The sequence below is a fragment of the Pimephales promelas genome, chromosome 1 (genome assembly GCF_988280905.1).
Source record: "Pimephales promelas chromosome 1, fPimPro1.hap1.1, whole genome shotgun sequence".
NCBI classification, from domain to species: Eukaryota; Metazoa; Chordata; class Actinopteri; order Cypriniformes; family Leuciscidae; genus Pimephales; species Pimephales promelas.
Window position 1 is genome coordinate 41,565,158 of NC_142769.1, and position 21,354 is coordinate 41,586,511.

Here is a 21,354-nt window from a genome sequence, read left to right on the forward strand (position 1 = left end):
GTTCAGAGAGATGGCTCTGGTGTGTTATAGTCATGTTCCTGTAGTTTATTGTGGGCAGTCAGTTTCAAAAGTCTCCGTTTGGAAATGTTCCGTTTCAAAAGTTTCCAAACTAAACGGTGTCTGCAGCGTTTCCAAAAATCTCGGTTTCCGAGGGCCGAAACCTCCGGAGTTAAACCTTTTTAAAGCGAAAACACACTAGTAAACAGGGCCTTAGCAACACATCATCATAGCCTCGCAACCACTTGGAACCACTTGGAACACTTCAGAAAAATGCTTAGCAAAGCTGAAGTAACCGTCTAGATTCTAGAACACTAGAAAATAATCACAACATTCTAGAAACAGAATCAATGGCATCTGTATTACTTTCCGACTTTTATGTTACTGTGACAAACCTTTCTTTTAGATAAAATGAGAATCTCCGGAAAATCCAGACTGTATAATTAACCTAAAAGAGTCAAACATTGTGTCATCGTGTGTATCCTTGTGTGTGCATTTTCTTGAATTGCATTTGAATTTCCTGACCTCCTATACAGTGTTGATCACTCATTGTTTGACCCTCACTACATCTAGTGGGAAATAGTTTTTTGCTCCATCATAAATCATCAAAAGAGTTACTGGAGTGGAACACTGGAAGATTAATGTTTTCACTGTGTTTGTGTTTCATCATCTTTATATAAAAAGGGCACCATCACTTCTGTGAGTAAGAAATGTGCAAAACAAGATGGAGTCGACTGAGAGCGGTTTCAGTCCAAAACAATGAGCATTACTGTACCTCACATCTGTTCTGATAAAGGAACCTGTGTTTTAAAGACACTAACTTTGATCCTATTCAGATTAACTTGTATTTAACAATGTGTGATGATAAATGATTTTGGAGCAGTGTGATATGAGGGGTCACTGTACGACAGAATTTTAAAGCCAGGGGATTCCTTGGGAACTTGACCTCAATAGGAATCTATTCACGGAATTCATCATCAGATTGTCTCTAGGCACATGATTAATCAGGTAAATCCCCATGGAAATAATACTAAAATTATATTACACTCTTGTGATCGCTGTGTTCTGATCGCTGTCACGATTTAGCTCAATTACAAAAACTAGATCGTGTGACAAAACTAAACAGATTTACCTTTTTTTTAAAATGCTTATACACTATAAGTGGTACTTGAGGCCCACTTGGCGAAATCATTCACTCATACCTTTTTTTAGACCAAAACTGCAAGTACATAATCTGCTTTACACTCAGTTTGAAATTTTGTGAAGCAAACTTTTTTCAAAACTCTAAACTAGACACATAGTTCAAAACTAACAGCATTTGGAAATCAATGCAATTTCAATAGCACACTCGTTTACCGATTACCTACACCTAGCGATCATGTGCAAAAACATTTGTACCTATTTGTTCAATTAAAAAAAATCAAAACTCAATAGCATTTCTGTTTATATTGTAAATGTAGCCTACATAATTTAATCACTTACAGTAGAAATAAAAACTCAAATGTACCTCAGCTCTAACATGTGTCATTATGCAGGTCAAGTCAGTTGTGTTGATTCAGTTCAGTTCAATTACAGTTCAACTGTAAAGTTTATCAACTGTGCATACTGTACATATAGTTTATAATTTGTGCAAATACATGTTCACTTATAAATTGATTAATGAGTTATGGCAACAAATGTTTTCAAATTGCTCATCAAAATAGGCTTATCAATTTTCAACTTTTTTATGTTATACAATAGGCTATTCAATACATTTTTACAAATTATTTCAACATCCAAGTTGACTGTACTTAAAAATGAAAGGCAGCAACTTTAGTGTATACCTATGAGTGATATGACAAACCCCTGTACACTCGACTGCACACTGAACAAACAAAAGACACAAGATACTGTTTTATTTACACATCCGTGCGTGTAGACGTGACTATTTAATGGTTTGTGTGTTGAGTTGCAAAAACACCATTTTTAGAAGTGTTAAAATAGTTCTGAATGAAGTGTTTGCTTTTGCATGAGATGTGAGAAATGTGAGTTATGTGAGAAACAGAGCCGTAGTTTCAGAAATTGGGTGTAGCCTAAGCAATTAACAAAAACTGTAAGGGAAATTCAAGACCATTAGACCATATTAAACACTGTGCAATATAGAAATTTAATTTATACAAATTATTTTACATAAACAGACATGCTTTTGGATATGACAAATTATAAAATGATGGCAAACATTTAACACTTTATACACAAATGAGGAAAACTGGGGCTATCTTTCTCATGGTGGCTTTATTTTAAATCACATTAAGTCTAAAAAGCTTGACAACATCATCATTGATGCCAGGAAAAAAGATACAGTCTAGTTCATTGAACACACACTGACCATTTTCACAATGGAATCATTTTTGATCAATGATTGATCGATATCAATGGATTTTTTAACAATAAAACGATTATGAAACAAATTACATTTTTATTTAGAAAAAATAAATATGTTAGACTTTTATTTGGAAGACATTTCGCAAAAAATATTAACACATTTTCTAATAAACTAGTGTTTTTTTTTTAACTGTGAGTCTGAAACCAATAGCCTATACGAGAAAACTCTACATAGACTATTACGGATCTCAGAACAGGCAGTGATGTCTAAGCGCACACGGCCATAGCAAAGCAACCAGCCAGGTCTGAAGTTCTCGGAGGACAGAAAGGCGCCGAAGCTGCTGCTTGGATCCTGCATTCATTAATTCACTGAAGTCTCGCGGTGTTCACACCACCTCTCAGACATCTTGCGTTTGTCAGACGAACTGCTACATGAACGAACAGAAACGCAGAAAAATCTCACCCAGCATCGCTCGAACGCCATCACCTCTTCACATGCGGGGCTGAACTGAGTTTGCGCGTTTGAGACACTCGGAGAGGATCGCGTGCGGCGTTATTTTCGTATTGTGCGTCATTTCTGCATTTCTGCGTTTCCACCCAGGCAATATGGCAACACCCGCCGCTGTAAACCCATCGGGTGAGTAGCAATTTTATCGTTGTGCTTTTAAATATATTGTGTGTGGTGTTTAAAGGGAAACCGAACGTCGGGGTTTTACCCAATATTGTGTTTTCGCCTTAACAAAAGAAACCGCGGCTGTTTAAACGCACGCGAGCACCCCCTCCCCCCTGCACAAGTAACAACAACGACATTTAGAATAAACATACTGTATCACGGCTATATATCGTCAATATAACGTTAATTCTGTCGTGACTGTAGAACATCGCGCGACTGTAATGTGACGTCAGAACGAAATGTACCACATTTGGCGTTATTCCGCCGTGGTTTGTTACTAATGCAAATTAGATGCTGAATAAATTTTCTCAAACCAGTACGTGATTTGATTTCCTTGATACGCAGCTAGTGAATCTGATACGTTGCTTATGGCACTGTAATGGTGATAATGGCGAGGTTATTTGTTATGATCTTTACTTCCTCAGCCTGTTGATTCCGTAGCCTAGTATTAACCAAAATATTCAAGTTTATTGTCATATGAACAGATTAGAGATTAGTATAGCAAGTGAGATTTTTGATGTCTCTGTGAAACACTTAAAAAGACAACTGGCAAAATTTATCACGTAGCTACAAATTGCAATAAAATAGGAGCAAACGGTAAAGTGACAGTGCGAGATGTAAACACGAGCACTGGATTGTTGTGCAAGATTGTCCCAGGACAATTGTCTCAGGTGAGCTATGTAAGTTTACACGAATGTTTGACATTTTTAGTTTTTCACTGAATAGAGTTGAAACTTTCTTGCCACCAGAGTCACGATTATGTGGGCATTTGTGGTCTATTTTAGACAGCACATAATTTCAGGTTTCGATGTTGACTCAGAACAACAATGATGAATAGATGTAGAAGGCCAAATTATTAAATTAGCAGGGCTGCAGATATAGAAAATTTTCTTCAGGTGACTTTTGTTAACACTTTAGTTGTATTCAGAGGCCCAAACTGAGCAAAAATGTGCAATTTGGTGCAGATGTTGTTATTTATATGGCTAAACAGATGAAATGCTAATAACCTTTAATATAACTATCAGAGCTAATGCTAATAACCTTTAATAATGCTAATATCTTTTAATGTGACTATCCAGAATTCTTTAAAGAGACAGTATCCACAATATGCATGCACATCAGTTGTCACTCTAGATCTCCCAAGAATATATTATATTATTATAGAATATCTTATAAATGCTTAGTTTTATTATCAAGGTTTTGGGTCAAAACATAATGCAATTCAATGCCATTATGATTGTGAGATGTACATTAGTCAAAAGCCTGATGTATCAAATGTGATAATTAACAATTAAAAAAAGTAATTGTTCATCTTGAAATATTTTTAGCTGCATAAAAATGTATTTAATTTTTACTTAGAAGCTAATAATCAAAGATTTAATAGCAAAAACACATTTTTCACAAAGGCATTTTACTTGCTAAAACTGTCAATCAAGTGACTGAATGGATGTAGTAGACGTGTTGATAATTTAGAGGCCCTAAATGTTCATATAAAAATATGTTTGCATACAATCAAAATTGTCTGAATTGGAAAAAATATAAGCAATATTATCTCTTGCATGATAAAAAAAACTCCTACTTCTAGTAAACTTTATGCAACAAACACGCTGTACAAATCAAACAAACTGGGTTAGTGATTGATAGAAGCATGTCACAGAAACCTACTGCTGCTCAATTTATTCAGCCTCCACTTGCTAAAGTAAATTACGCTCCATGACTCTTTCCCCCCCAGCGGGCAATTCCTTTCCCGCTACCTCATTGTAAATGCAAATGAGGTGAAATGAATAAAGAATGTGTGCGTTATTAGCACCTGGTTGACGCACAGAGCTGCCAAGCGTGCTTTAAAATGCACGAGAGCGTTCTGGGCTGAAGTCACATGACTGTAGTTGAACTCAAGGGCACTTTGTTTTAAAGTCAGCTTGCTTTAATTTTGCTTGGTTAAGAAATATGTAGGCCATCTGTACTTTTACCGTTATGCCCACAATGCTTAACAAAAGGCCCTGGTTGCAGCATGGCTGCGATAAGAAGGTGTTTCGTACAAATAGCAGTTGGCGTTTGTCAATGGGGATTACAGGCACAGTTGATTGGCAACAGTTCAGGCTGTTTGCCGACCACTTGTGTTTGTGAAGGAAGCCTTTCTATTGAGAGGAGGGATGGATAACAGGGCTGACCAGAAGTGTAGCATTGCTAAGAAAGACTTGTGTGTTTCTAGAGCATATGGTGGGCCATATCAGCTAGCAAATGCTGATCACCTGTTGACAGGTTTGACTTTTTCTTGGTATTTTGGTTCATTTATATGTCTTTAGTATGTTGTGTTCAGTCAAACCGCATCAGCGTTCGTTTGGAAGTGGACCGAGACCCATCTTTTCAGGGGGCTCTTTCCGCATGTTTGTTGCACACCAGGGTTTGGATGACAGCGTTCACACTTAATCAAATGAACCGCTCTAACAGAGGAATCGCACCAGAGTTTGTTTTAATTGAACCAAACCTGCCAAGTGTGAACACACCTAAGACTTCTGTGTAAATGAAAAGGAAGTCTGTGATGAAAGACAGCAGTACGTTAACTTGCATTTTTATGTGCTGCAAGTCCAATATAGGGTTTTTAACAGCTTCATTCTTCAATAACAGCCTATTTGTAAAGCTGCATGACATTGTGACAGATTCCTTAAACAACTTGTGCTGAAATATATATATGAAATATGCTTCTGATATTTCCTCTTCTTTATGTGGGCGAACCAAGTTTCTGATCATCCAGGCATTGTTGACTTATGTTGTTTTTTAATATATATTGATTTACCTGATATCAGACAGTTGGATTCAGAACAAGTCAATTTGCAGCTTAGTTTTAATAAATGCTTTAATAGTTTTTTCGCCCTGAAAGTTACATTTTGTTTTCATAGTTTAGTGAACTCTTTGAAAATTGACATTTTCATAGCCTCTTTAATTCGGTTATGATTTTTTTTTAACTTATGTCAAGGAATACAGCATTGATTTCTGTAAACTCTTGAAATTAGAATAAAGATAAAAAAATGTTCTGCTGACCATCATGTCTGAAATATCTAAAGCTTTTGGCAGCATGAACTTTCTTTGGCTGTGGAACAGTAGACCAAAAGAGAAGAGTCATTGTTCTTGACATATTCGTGCTTTCAGGAAAAAAAGGATTTGATCATGTTAATTAAATTATTTGTAGATTCTCCCTTTAAACTTGTTACTTTCTGATCCATTCCTGCTCTGAATCAAACTCTTTTCTGCATGGAAATAGGCCAAGTGTCCCTTCAACCTCATCTACACCCTGAAATCATAATGCTTCAGCTGCTCTGAATCACCCTTTTCACTCTTGTTTTAGTGCTGGAGAGAATAGAAACTAAGGGGATAGTTAGATGAGACAATTTTCCATGTGTTTTTTACACATTTTGGTGCACTTCAGAGTGCAAGTTTTTGAAAACGATACCGTTATCATCTCTGTGTAAACTACAAAAACAGGAATCTGTGAAAATGGTGAATGCATGTTCAGTCTATATGCGTCTATTCTTTCTTTACAAAGTTACATTGCCAACTCCTTGCCTGGCAGTGCAATTCAGCATTTTTTGTCATTTTCAGATCCATGTGAACGGGGATCGTTTTGACAACTTTTGTCATCTGTACAGATAAAAAAACCTTCCTTTATTTTTGTACATAGTTGTGTAAACATACCCTAAATGTTAAGTTTTCAAACCTTCCTAGATGAAGAGGTTGAATAATTTAATAGCTAGCTATATGTTTTAAAGTCCATTCTTAAGTCAATTCAGACGTTTATTTAGCTGTAATATTTCTGTTTAACTCATATTCAAAATAATATACAGGGCTGAAAACTATGTGCTCTGCGACTGGGCATTTTCAAGGACTATAGACCATTTCACAAGATGTAAACAACACTGGTCCAAAAGCACTTCCTGTTTCAGTTTTTTAACACTACATAAAAGCTGGGATAAAATACAACCAACAGAACATTTAAAACTGAATCAAAAAGTTAAACAAACATGTTTAAGATGTTTCTTTACATGTGAAATAAAGAAAACAGTTACAAACAGGAAGTGTTTCTGGACCAGTGTTGTTTACATCTTGTGAAATGGTCTATAGAGAAAAGTTTTTGATTTTTTTATGGTATGTATGTTTTTCACATAAGCCTCTTTTGCGTACCAAGGCTGCATTTATTTGATAAAAATAGGGAATAATAGGGAAAACAGTAAGATTGTGAAATGCATTCCTGCACTGTAAAAAAAATATTTTCATGATTTGTAATCACATTTTTTCTTTTGTCAAATATACTTAGATAATTTATGTTGTACAGATAACATAATATTTTGAGTTTCTGATGATTAAATTAATCTCCTTCATTGTATTAACTCAATTTTTTCATTTAAATGAACTTCAAATTTTAAGGCAACTTATTTTTTTAAGTTAAATCAACAAATTTTTTTTACAGTAAGGCAAAGCTAAGCTTTTGCAAAGGAAAAGTAATTTTCAGCTTCAATACTCCAGTCTTCAGAGACATGTGATCTTTCACAATCATTCTAATCTACTGATTTGCAAATGAAACATTTATTTTCAATGTTGATATTTATGCAGAAACCATGATATTTTTTTCAGGATTCTTTGATTAATAGAACGTCCAAAATAACATCATTTGTTTTTCTAATGGTACAAGTGTCTTGTCACTTTTGATGAATTGAATTCATCCTTGCAGAATAAAAGTATTAATACTGACCAAACATTTGATCAATAGCTCTCCAGCATCTGCTATTGCAACACCAAAATCGACTGAAACTGCCGCAGCACAGACCCATGATCCAGTGCTGAACCTCAAGTACGGGTACTGATAATCCAGACCTGAATCATTCCTCCAAAGAATCAATTTATCTAAGTGTATCTGTCACAGCATAGATCCGTAAAGATGGCCACGGTCCAATAGACCATGGTGTTCTTGGAAGTTTTTCCCTACAATTTGATTGAAGAATTTGTTCATTTGGCCTGTTTTTGTCTCGATGGAGTTCACTTCTCACGCAAAACACATGAGGCGTGCACTGTCCACATTTCTAAAGAGCTCAAACATTACAGGCGGGATCCCAATTGATGGGTGCCATGTAGATGTTTTGTTTAGGGGCAGATCTGGATGGAAAACAGGCCTCTGACATTGGAAAGAATGAGTCAGAGGAGAGAAAAGAGAGAGAGGAGCACGTAGGCTGTGGAGTCGTGATTTATAATGAGCGACAGCAGCATCCTATCTCTGTCGTCTATCCTTCACTCCATCCCATGAGACAGGTTAATGAGTTTGACCTGAGGGCTTTCTAAGAGACAATGACTGGATGAGGGACCTTTAGAAAGTTCTGGAAAGCAGTAAGGTATCTACAATGGAGATATTTTGAAGAATGATCACACAGTTTTTGCTATGTTGCATATGTTTCAAACATTTACATATGTTAACATTAGTTAAATATCATTGTTACGTCAGGCTTTTTTTTTGGCTCATGTAGTATAGCGAGAATATAGAGCTCATACTCGAGGAGGAGAAAAATCCTTCTTTTTTATTCAGAGATCCAAACTGTGCAAAAATATGTGATTTGGTGCACTTTCTGATATTTATGTGCATGGCCAAAAAATAAGATGAATATTTTAACATTAAATTTAATGTTTGGCAACCTTTTGCCCATCTGAATTTGCTCTTTGGATTCATGGTTTCTCGTACCTTCATATGAACTAAGGTTTGAAATAAGGTGTAAGTTTGTAAACCTCATAAATGAATTAATGAGAACTCACTGAAAGGGTCTGCTTAGCTAGTACTGGAGAAGTTGAAGGCAGACTTTATCAAATATTAATATGATTCTTAAATCAATGGTGCTGAACACGTCAGTATGTGCTCATTTTCTTAGTCAACTGCTGTTGGCGATGTTAGTCTGAACTGGTGTGTTACATGATGCTGTTTAAATGAATGCGTCAGGTATAATGGTTTTTGGTGTATTTGTGTCTTGCCATGTGACCAGAAACACACAAATACAAAATGTTGAGCTATTACTTTTATTTAGTAGGGATGCATTGAATGATTCAAAAGTTATAAAGATTTATAATGTTACAAATGGTTTCTATTTCAGATAAATGCTATTCTTTCTATTCATTAAATTCATTAAAGAAAGTTTTATGGTTTTCACAAAACCATTTATTAGCACAAATGTTTTCAACATATAATATTATGATACTATTAAGAATTGTTTCTTGAGAAGGAAATCAACATATTAGAATGCATTAAATTCACATTTATTTATATAGCGCTTTTCACATTACACATAGTTTCAGAATGATTTCTGAAGGATCATGTGACACTGAAGACTGGACTAATGATGCTGAAAAAATTCAGCTTTGCATAACAGGAATAAAATATTAATTTCAATTAATTATATTTCACAATATTACTGTTTTACTGTGTTTTGCTCAATGCTCAAAATAAAATACTAGAATTACTCTATAAAATACTCTAGTAAGAATAGCAGAGACTTTCAAAAACATTAAAAAAAATATCTTACGGATCCCAAACTTTTGAGCATGTTTGTACTTTGGCTGGATTGTGTGATGGGACTGACTTCCCTTTACTTTAAATTAGGGAAGGAGAGTGGGAACATTGTGGGTATGCATAAAAGTTGTAAGTTATGCATATGCATCTGCATTTATACACCAGCTTAATGTATGTGGTCAGTGTTTCACTTTGTTGATTGTGAAGATGTTTTTGGCCTTTTCAGAAATGGGCACGGATCTGCCGGGGTCGGTAGCCATGCCAGGCGCTGTGGGTGCGGGCCAGGTCAGGATGGTGGGCACCATGCCAGGGCGAGGAGGCAAGCGGAGATCAACAGGGTGAGTTATTTTGCTAAACAGACGATTATTTTCATATTTACAGATTCTCTTTTTATTCTCACAGTTCAAAGTGTTTGCAAAGTAAAAAAAATCAATAAATAATCAAATAGTCAGCTGTGTGGTTTAGTTGTTTGAGCGGAATGGGGCTGGTGGGGAGAGACAAATTCAAATGTGAAAAATATCCTATCATTACAACATAGAGAGAGAGAGAATTTATGCGTCATCATCTATTTACACACATTCTGAATTTCGACTATTAGACTGTTATTATTACTGAATGAGTAAATTATGAAATGATTGTTCATTCAGACGTTCAGTTTCCCTAAGGGAATGAAACTTCTTTATATACATAGTTTTTTTTTTTTAAATCTATGTTTATAATTTCTATTTACGTAATTTCTTTTTGAATAAAGTAAGATGTGTAATGCAAGCTTTAATGTGAAAGCAGCACATTAAAGCACACATTACACACTTTAGCTGCAATCACTTTTTTAATGAGATATTAATTGAATATAATGAATTGCTAGCTATTTTTAATTCTTTATTAGACATAGTATACACTTTTATAGGGCCCTTTGTATAGATTTGATCACAATTAACTGTAGAATACCAGAACATGATAATTCATCTCAGTGGGTAACAGTGGCATATACTGTTGCTAGAGGCAGAACTACAGTTCCCAGAATGCAAACTACTGCTCAGGGCCCGGTCCCCCAAAACCACCTTATCGCTAAGTAGCTCTTAACCTATTCCTTAACTTCTGTCTTAATTTTATGGCACGATTCCCGACACGTCCGTACACTAAGTTTATCTTCTGTAAGTCAGACTTTTGTAAGGTTGGTCTGGACCATTCGTAAGCTCTCTCTTAGCATTGTTTGAGCTCAAGACGCTAGTCGCCGCCACTGTGCAGCTGTCTTTAGAAATCAGTGCAGCGCAGTACAAGTCAAACTACGGTATGCTGACAATGTTGTGGCTCAACAATGACTTTATGTTATGGACATTTTAAGACTAATAATAAAATATGTTTGCAATGGATACAGGCCTAATTTATGAAGTTGAATTTTTATTTGGTAATATGATGGTAATTAGCCTAGGCTATTTTGGAATGTCATTAAAGAGTTTAAATTGGTAATCACTTTTGATTATTAAAATCTGGCAAAACAATTTTGCTCTAAATGGATAAGATCTATAAATAAGTATGCATGGTGGTGTCTAGTAAGCGACCAACTGTGGCAGCGATCCAACATGTCCTTGTATCGAAGATGGCGCCGGCTGCGGAGCTGTTTAGTCAATGTAATTTTTTTTTAATTCGGCAAAACTTAAGCCCTTTTGACATTTTGCCTGACGTGGCTATATTAAAAAAATCGCCTCCCAAGACAACTCATTATGGAGCTGCTGGACCTTTTCAGACCTGCGCTTGCCAGGCTAACGCGGCGGAATTTTGCTTTAAGCCTTTAAGCCTTTAACCAATGGCAATCAATACCACATTAAACAGAAGTAACTGCAGCTGATTGCCCATCAATTCTAATTGTCAATTACCTTACCATTAATATAAAAGTGTATTACATCATTTTTAGAAGTCGTTAAACCCGCGTTATCAGAGAACCGGGCCCAGTTTTTTACTTTATTAACTGTGTAGTATGTGCGTCATTGTAGTAGTTTGAATCTAAAATGAAGAAAGTATAGTCTCTAGGTATGGTGAAGGCTATGTGATGATGTGGGGCTATTTTAATTCCGAGGGAACTTCATCTAGCCTGGTTCAACCAGACTCTAGTTCATTTCATTTCCACATAGAGTCTGGAACCGCTCCATTGAGAAACGTTTCCTTCCTTGTAGGCGGGTTCACTATTAAAGTTCAAATCTATTGGATCTGCCCAAAGTCACTCACGATCTGCCATAGCCAATCGCTAACGGGGTGTCGTGAGTGACGTATGTCACGCGCCGAAGAGGATTATGTTTACAATAGGATTTCAGTCAACGAGCGCCGCAGGTTTTGTTAATCTAGGAACAATTATTAATTCGAAATGTATATTTGACACGAAGGACAATGATACATCCAACGGTGGAAGCTGTGTCTAATCATTACAAATACGCCGCTGTGGTCGTTTTCTGATCTGCCGCAAATGCTGTAACGTTAGCTGCTACAGTGAATGATCAGTCTGTCTCTATCTGCAGATGTGTAATAAACAACAATTTTTCATATTACGTCTTATTGTTTCTTAATTACCTTAATTTTGGTCTTCAAAGTATGTGTAACGGTTACCAGCTGGAGTGCCCTATTTATCCACCAGAGGGCACTCCAGATAAGACTAGGTTTCACACGAACTCCATTTCCCATAATGCCCCGTACCTAGGTCTAATCACCAACACAGGTGTTCCTCATTTACCCCTCCATATAAGCTGCTCTCTGACTCTCAATCAGGGCGAAGTCTTGTTTTGCCCCGGCGACATTTCTGAGCGGTTTCCCTGTGATTATCTGGATTCTCTGGTTATCGACCCTCGACTGTTCCTGGACTTTGATTCTCTGTTTGCTGCCTGCCCCGACCCTTGCCTGTTATCCCTGGATTCTGATTGTTGCCGCCTGTCCTGACCTCTGCCTGGTATTGTTTATGCTCTGGATTTCCTGCTCTATATTGTATGCCGATCGTTGACTTCTGCCTGTCTGACTATTCTTAATAAATATAACTGCACATGGATCTGCACGCTTCTGACTCTTCATGACAGAAGACTTCGCCCTGATTGAGAGTCAGAGAGCAGCTTATATGGAGGGGTAAATGAGGAACACCTGTGTTGGTGATTAGACCTAGGTACGGGGCATTATGGGAAATGGAGTTCGTGTGAAACCTAGTCTTATCTGGAGTGCCCTCTGGTGGATAAATAGGGCACTCCAGCTGGTAACCGTTACAGTATGTGTTTGTACATTTTTATATGGCATTTATTTTTTTTAGTAAAACAAATCAACCATTGCCATCTAAAACTGAAAATCAAATATCTTCAAAGTATGGTTTTTCACATTTTTATTTATGACAATTATTATTTTTTTAAATCACAACCAATTTGTATGATTTACAACATGTAAAACTGACACACCAACCTCCTGCACGAGTGCACAAAGGGGCTCAAAATGTTCTGTTCATCACAAGAATCAGTAAATATACAGTTGGGAATATGAGCGACTGACATGACTCCTGAGCGGATCTTCAACAATAGTTTAGCAGCCAGGACTCGGGGCTTCCGAACACCGCGAACACCAGGCTAATAAACCGTCCGTCCAAAATGTCACGGTCATCGTGCACGAACTGCCCAGCACAAACTTCCAAACTTTCTGCCTCCTTCACTTGGCCCTCAGTTGTGCAACAAGAGGTGAGAAGATAACAATCCGGCTTTAAATTCTGTATATTCGGCAGTTTCTTTTCCAACAACGGACCGAATAGCTTTTCTCACGTCTTTCTCCGCTGCCATTACTGAACTCAAACTGACGCGAACTGAAATCAACGTCATCGTTCTCAGCCACTCCCTCTATTCGCTGATTGGTCCTACAAAAAATTGATTTCTGGAAACCTAAGGATATGGAGCGATCCCAGACGCAGTACTGAAGTAAAATGAAATTGAGCGGAAGTGCGTAGGAGGGCGCAGCCAGGCTACTTCATCATTATCCTGGATCCATGAAATAACTGGCCTTTAAAAATAAAAATCTGCCTGACTATGGGAATTTAAAATAGGGGTGTCCTGACTTGTGCACCCTGTATTTTAAGGAAGAACATTTATTTATTTATGATGCACTCACCTAAAGGATTATTAAGAACACCTGTTCAATTTGTCATTAATGCAGTTATCTAATCAACCAATCACATGGCAGGTGCTTCAGTGCATTTAGGGGTGTGGTCCTGGTCAAGACAATCTCCTGAACTCAAAACTGAATGTCAGAATGGGAAAGAAAGGTGATTTAAGCCATTTTAAGCGTGGCATGGTTGTGAGTATTTGACAATCTGCTCAGTTACTGGGATTTTCACGCACAACCATTTCTAGGGTTTACAAAGAATGGTGTGAAATGGGAAAAACAACCAGTATGCGGCAGTCCTGTGGGCGAAAATGTCTTGTTGATGCTAGAGGTCAGAGGAGAATGGGTCCGACTGATTTAAGCTGATAGAAGAGCAACTTTGACTGAAATAACCACTCGTTACAACCGAGGTATGCAGCAAAGCATTTGTGAAGCCACAACACGCACAACCTTGAGGCGGATGGGCTACCACAGAACAGAAGATCCCACCGGGTACCACTTATCTCCACTACGAATAGGAAAGAGAGGCTACAATTTGCAAGAGCTCACCAAAATTGGACTGTTGAAGACTGGAAAAATGTTGCCTAGTCTGATGAGTCTCTATTTCTGTTGAGATATTCTGATGGTAGAGTCAGAATTTGGCGTAAACAGAATGAGAACAAAAATCATTAGGATATAAAGTAAAGATCATGTTCCATGAAGATATTTTGTAATTTCCCTAACATATATATAAAACATTTATTTTTGTGAGTGAATATAGCACAATCACAAACATAAATTGACAAATTTAAAGGCGAGTTTCGATTTTTTGTTGTTTTTTTTTTTCACCCTCAGATTCCAGATTTTCAAATCGTACATCAATGAAAATCTTATTTAATTAACTTTCAGATGATGTATACATCTACATTTCAAAAAATGTACCCATGTGACTGGTTTTGTGGTCCAGGGTCACATACTGTGTATATATATATATATCGTGCCTAGTTATTAATCATTCACAAATAAAAAGAGGAACTAAGAGGACTCATTCACAAATAAAAGAGGAACTATTATGGAAACTTAACTGATATTGATTTTTTGAAAAAAAAAATATATATATATTTTTTTAGAGATTGTGCTAAAAAACATTGTGTTTCTATTGTGTAAACAACTCTCATAGTTTATGACTATAAACCTTGCCATAGTTAATTTATTACTAATGAAAGTAAAAACACCTGAACTTCTGTCCCTTACAGCCTCGTATTCATTCACATAAAAAAAATCAAGCAAAATATCACAATCTCCTGATAGAAGTTTCTGACTAACTGACTGTAGAAGTTTGACTGTTACTAGCTAGTGTAATAATCTGCTTTTTGGTTTTTGATTTTATGATGGACTGTTTGGTTACTTTTTCGTTTTTTGTGTTTAGCTTCTCTGTTCTATTGTTACTTAGATTTACTTTGTTTATGTGCTTGTATGAAGTATATGAAGCAGTTTTTCTGTTGCATCACCAGCATATATTTTCTTTTATTGATTTAGATTTCTTTTTTTCTTGTACTATGATGGATGCATACCACAAAATCAGCCCTGCTGTGCAAAATTTATATACAAATTATTTTTATTTAGGATGGAATTTGATGATGAGGACGGAGAGGGACCCAGCAAATTTTCAAGGTAAACTTTTCACATTTTTGCAAGCTTTTTCAGACAAACGACTTACCTAGTCCATGCGCCATGTCCTTTCTTTTATATTTTATATTGTTTGACCATGTCTTTCAGCTGTGCCAGTTTGTGCCATTTCAAGACATCTCTCATGTTTTGTTGCCCTCAACTTATGGTTTCCTTTCAGTTCATGTTCTTTTTAAAGGAGCTGTACCCATAGTTGCACTGCGACTGACGGTAAAGATGCTTCACCGTTAGCTGTAGCATTAGATTGGAGACACTGACTCCTGCTGGGAGATTCAAGAAACACTCCAGCTATTTCACTCCCACTTAGAGGAATGGTCTTAATTTAAAAAAATAAATAAAATGCTGTCATTATTTACTCAAATTTTACCAATAAGTTGTTCCAAACCAATATGTGATTTTTTTTTTTTTTTGTGCAATTGAATTGCAGAAAAGTCAATCCCACTATATTTCTAGGACTGAAATTTATATTGTCAGTGGCCAAGAACTTTGATTGACACCATCAAATCTCATAAAAACAACAATAGCACACATGTTTGGAACAATATGAGGCTGATTAAATTGACATAATATTCATTTTTTGAGTGAGCTCTTCTGCTTAAACATTATAAGATGGCCATATTAGTTACAGACATTTCTTTCTTAATCTCTTTAATTTTTAAAAAATTTCTTAAATACAAAGGTGCCAAAAAGTATTTTCTGCAGACTAGTTTTAATATTATTTAATAATATGTAATGTAATGTAAATTTCTTTTGAATATAAAGTAGTACATTTATACTGTACATTAAGTGTGACTGAAGCAGTTATTATAGTGTTAACTGAAATACAATTACAAGCAACTTTTCTCATTTTCAATTAGTTTAACTTATCAAACTAAAAAAAATAACAAAAAATAAAAACTACTAGCAACTAAATAGACATATATAAAAAACAATAACTATTAAAAATGACAAACTAGAATAATATCTATATATATATATATGCTGTAATAGTCTCTCAATTATACTAAAATAATACTTGGAACCACTTTTTCGAGCTATTTAGGCTACAGTGATTTTATATTCTGCGATACAGACACCTGAGATTGCTTAGTTTGTCTTTTTTGTTGTTTTTCATTATCCAGTAATCTCAGTCCATTTATTATATTACCATATTCACACACTATCTTTAAGTCAAGCCATTCAACATTAATAAATTTGGTTCATGATCATTTCATTTTAGCCACAGTCATAAAACTTAAAAATGGTGTGACTTTTTAAGACATTTTCAGGCTCTTTTTCCGTTTTTAATTCCAATCTCTCTCTTTATTTTATTTTTTTCATCAGGTATGACGATGATCAAATTCCTGGTGATAAGGAGCGTTATGCCAGGTAGGGCTGTCTCGGGGAAGTTCCCCCAGGATAGATTGAAATCAGGCCCCTGATGCTGTCAGGACCAACCTCATTCTCTTAACCTCAAGCGAGAAACTCTGTTTAGATCTAATCTTAAATGAATGTGTTTAATTATCCTCCGCTGACACTCTCTTCTGAAATTGTCATGTTGCTTTGAGCCATTGCACTCCGTGGACTAATACAGTATCCTGGCTTCTGAATCTGTCAGCGTTCAGTTTATTACCGAAGTCTCAGCTAAATCACAAGAATGAAGTGGAAAAAGTCTTATATTATACTCTCTGGCACTTTTTTAAAATGAATGTGTCAGGTGAAGAAGTGTTGCAGTAGATCAATCCAAGGAACTTTTTTCGAAGTTTGACAAGAAAGCACAAGCCAAATAAATGTATTGCTGTATATTGAAAGTAAAGTGTCCTGAACGCCTCCTGAACGAGAATTTGTGATTATTTATTCATCAATCAAAGTTAACGTCGAATGGATTGTGACGTGAGGGCAGCAATAAGTAGGTGGCATTTAATGAAATAATTTCACAATTTTAATTCCACTAGTGAAAGTAGGATCTTAAAAATGCTGCACACACACACACACACACACACAAAATGCCTTTATTTTTACTCTGTATATAAAGTGAATTAATACTGTATGTATTTTTAATTATAATAATAATAAAAAATAGTGAATGTTTTATGTAGTAGTGCTATTATATGTCACCCTGGACCAAAAAAACAGCCATAAGTCGGTATATTTGAAATTGTGGCAATAGCCAACAATACATTGTATGAGTTAAAATTATTGATTTTTATTTTATGCCAAAAATCATTAGGCTATTAAGTAAAGATCATGTTCCATGAAGATATTTTGTAAATTTCTTTTTCAGCTTTCATATGATATATTAATTTCAATGTCAAAAAATGGGCCCACATATGGGTCACATATATGTAGTATACTGTATAATTTTAAAAAGATAACATTTTAAATGTATAATATATATATATATATATATATATATATATATATATTCATATTCTGTGAACATTGTATAACAAGAATAAATGTATAATATATATATATATATATATATATATATATATATATATATTCATATTCTATGAACATTGTATAACAAGAATAAATGTATAAAATAAAAAGAAACTGTAGATATATAATTTGAGTATTGTAGATGTTCAATATAGAAATCGTTATATTTTAAAATTAGTTATTTATATAGGTGAATTAAATTTTTTATTATTATTTATTTATTAATAAAAGTTTTGACATCCTTGATGGTAATTATCCAGTACCTGTGGTCCAAACGTAGTTGTAAAAATGTGTTGTGCGTCTCTCATTACATGCTAATGATGGCAGTATTGTTCCTTTCTCCATCCAGAGAGAACCACAGTGAGATTGAGCGTCGCCGGCGTAATAAGATGACCCAATACATCACAGAGCTGTCGGACATGGTGCCCACCTGCAGCGCTCTAGCGAGGAAACCAGACAAGCTCACCATCCTGCGCATGGCCGTCTCACACATGAAGTCCATGAGGGGAACGGGGAACACGTCAACCGACGGGGCTTACAAACCCTCCTTTCTGACTGAACAGGTGACGAATGACTCGTCTGAAACATTTGATAGACATCAGTGGATCTCAGCTGATTTCATTTTTTTTTTATTAAACACTTGACACTGGCCAAAATGAAACATTAGCATTTATTAATCCCTATAAAGCGTATTGTATCATATTTGACACGTACATTTCTAAAGCCACTAAATTCAAATAGATCAACATGATCGAATTTTAATTTCTTCATGCCCATATAAATTATTGCATATATGTTTGCTTTTTACTTCACTTTATCATACTATATTAGCCATATAAGCCTGATGTATCAAATATGATACTCAACAAAAAACAAAAGCAAACTTTTGTTTTGGGTTTTGTCGATTCAATAAACTGTTACATTTAAAAAAGAAATAATATCTATTTTTCTCACTACTATTTTATATGTCAGGCTGTACAGGGTTAATATAACCATGAACTGCATAGACCCAAATATATACAAAATGTGCAACAAAACACTGTTTTTAAATAGGAAAATCAAGGCATTATATATACTCTAAATGTCTCTTTAAGGTCTATAGATCTCATTTGAAACTCTATTTACTGTCACAGGAACTGAAGCACTTGATTCTGGAGGCGGCAGATGGCTTCTTGTTTGTGGTGGCGGCTGAGACGGGTCGTGTCATCTACGTGTCGGATTCTGTCACTCCTGTTCTGAACCATCCGCAGGCCGAGTGGTTTGGCAGCACGCTTTATGAGCAGGTCCATCCAGATGACGTGGACAAACTGAGGGAACAGCTGAGCACATCTGAGAATTCAATGACAGGTGAGAGACAGACACTTATTACTGCAAGATGCTTTTCTCGCTCAACATGTCCGGAGCACGAGCACTAACTGCTAGACAATGGCTACCATAAATGTCAAGCTCTAGTCATGGTGTCAGACTCAGCAGTTTGGAATAGCTGATCCAACACATTTCCATCCCAGTCTGGGTGAATTCCTTGCAATTCATGTTTTTGGTGTCTACAACCTGTGTGTTGTCATTTGCAATTTACTACCTACTGTCTAAATTTTGATCAATTCAGTGCATCCTTGCTGAATAAAAGGTCTAATTCTTTTTTATTATCTTACTGACCACAGCATTTTAAATAGTGGTTGTTGTGTGTGTGTGTTTGTGTCCACAAAGATATCCAAAATCCTTGTCCTTGTGGAAACCCTGTGTGTGTTTGGGTGGGTGTGTTTTCACATATACATACAGTCAGCAGTTTGTCGTCTCCTACTCATACTCTGAGTGTGTCCGGATATACTGTTTTTATCTGCCTCAGATCAGTAAAAAGGGGCCATATCGTTTTAAGTCTGAAGTGTGATTGGCTTATGATATGGAGATCATCAAAATAAGTAACAGGGCTGAGAAAGACACACAAGGCAAGAAGTAAATTAAGGCCATTTTAATATTTTTGATGCAAATTTCGAATACATTTTAAGTGAACATCAAAGATATCCACTTATTCAGCAAGTGCTGAAAATGTCCTCTTTAATATTTCTCCACAGGGAACATTCAGACGCCTCATTAGTATTTGAGGCGAGAACGAGTCAGCGGTAACTTTAATTATCTGTGAGATTTTCTAACAAACCGCTGCTTGTTTATGGCACTTTGCATTCAAAGTTTGAACAAACAGTTGAAATCGAGCTAATGAACTTTTCATTAGGACATAACTGAAAAAGTTTGAGTTGCATTTTAAGATTTTTTTTTTGAAAATAAAACAAAAACAAGTTCTTACATGATCAGAATCCTAAAATGAGTTTAGTGCCAAAGGATTCAGTGAACTTAAATGTATGAAAGGCATTCAAGACAACAACAATGCTGAGGTAAATGGGTGATCGTATGCAGATGTTGTACTGCAATGTTCTAGTACAGATTATTCATTTAAAAAAAAAAAATGGTTTGTTTGTGTAAAATTAGCTTTGTTTGAATCTCATCATCACAGAGGTCAGGACTTTGACTTTGACTGGCAAACTCACTCTGTTAATGATAAATATCATAGTGGGGTGGGGGTGAATTTAATCATAGACAGATGCTTAGGCAATTCGCAATTCTGAGTTTTTATCTTACAATTCTGACTTTTCTTGAAATTTAAACACAACTGTGAGGGGAAAAAGTCAGATTTGTGAGATAAAAAGTCTGAATTGGAGAGCAGTTTTTTTTCCGAAAACAGTATTTATCTTTTTTCATTGTAGAACCAATGAAACTTAATTTATACTCAAGATGGCTTTGATTAAAAATGTACTGTTTTTATCGGAGTGTCCAAATTATTTGTTGTATATTTGATGAAGATTAGATCAGATTTTTTGGGCAGGTGCTTAAGTTTAGATATTTGTTTTTCTACTCTCCCAACCACACAAGGACTTGTATAATATCGAGAGAAAGCCATCCATCAGCATTCCCATTCATCTTATTTACGGGCAAAGAGGGTTTCTGTTTGGGCGGACCGCTCTCCATGCTCTTTTTGTTGATTACAGAGGCTAGTGATTTCTCAAGACAACTTTTTCAGTGATGTCTGTCAGATAGATAGGGCATTTTCCCATTGTAGTCTCCAAAATGCTAGTTATTTTTTAACTTTCAAACTAAACTTTCTTTGTTTATTATAGGAAGATCAATGGCTTCACCTCAAAACAGATACATGCTTATTGAATCAAGCACACATGTCCTCAAATACTCAAAATAAGTTGAACTTGCCCACAGTAAATGTTTCTCCACTAGATGGCGCTACATACATACAGCAAACATAGGCTCTTTTCTTCTTTGTGAACACCCACAACGTTTTTTTATAAACCACAAGATGAATTATTCTTCTCAGATACAGAACAAAACGTATTTACTGTGAGAAATCTTTCCATCTTGTCATTGAAATGCGGATTAATATTTCAAGGGACTATAAATGCATAATCTGTGAGATATCACTCTAAACATCAGATATGCAATGGGAAGGTTATTGTAGTGTTGCCTTTTTGGTTTTTATTACCTTATTGGTAATAGTATTTTC

The 21,354-nt window shown here is 35.7% G+C and overlaps 1 protein-coding gene across 4 annotated transcripts in view; it reads left to right on the plus strand.

The window, feature by feature from the left end:
- The first annotated feature begins 2,627 nt into the window (after positions 1-2,627).
- arnt2 (aryl hydrocarbon receptor nuclear translocator 2) overlaps positions 2,628-21,354 on the plus strand; it is an 81,580-nt gene continuing 62,853 nt past the window's right edge. For 2 of the 4 annotated variants that reach the window (XM_039670521.2, XM_039670599.2), the window contains exons 1-6: positions 2,834-2,998; positions 9,805-9,916; positions 15,303-15,350; positions 16,689-16,733; positions 18,139-18,352; positions 18,923-19,136. In XM_039670521.2, the coding sequence (XP_039526455.1) occupies positions 2,968-2,998; positions 9,805-9,916; positions 15,303-15,350; positions 16,689-16,733; positions 18,139-18,352; positions 18,923-19,136 (664 nt within the window). In that variant the 5' untranslated portion in view covers positions 2,834-2,967. Of the gene's footprint in view, positions 2,999-9,804; positions 9,917-15,302; positions 15,351-16,688; positions 16,734-18,138; positions 18,353-18,922; positions 19,137-21,354 lie in introns of all 4 variants that reach the window. The other 2 variants (XM_039670685.2, XM_039670780.2) reach the window with 1 other exon arrangement.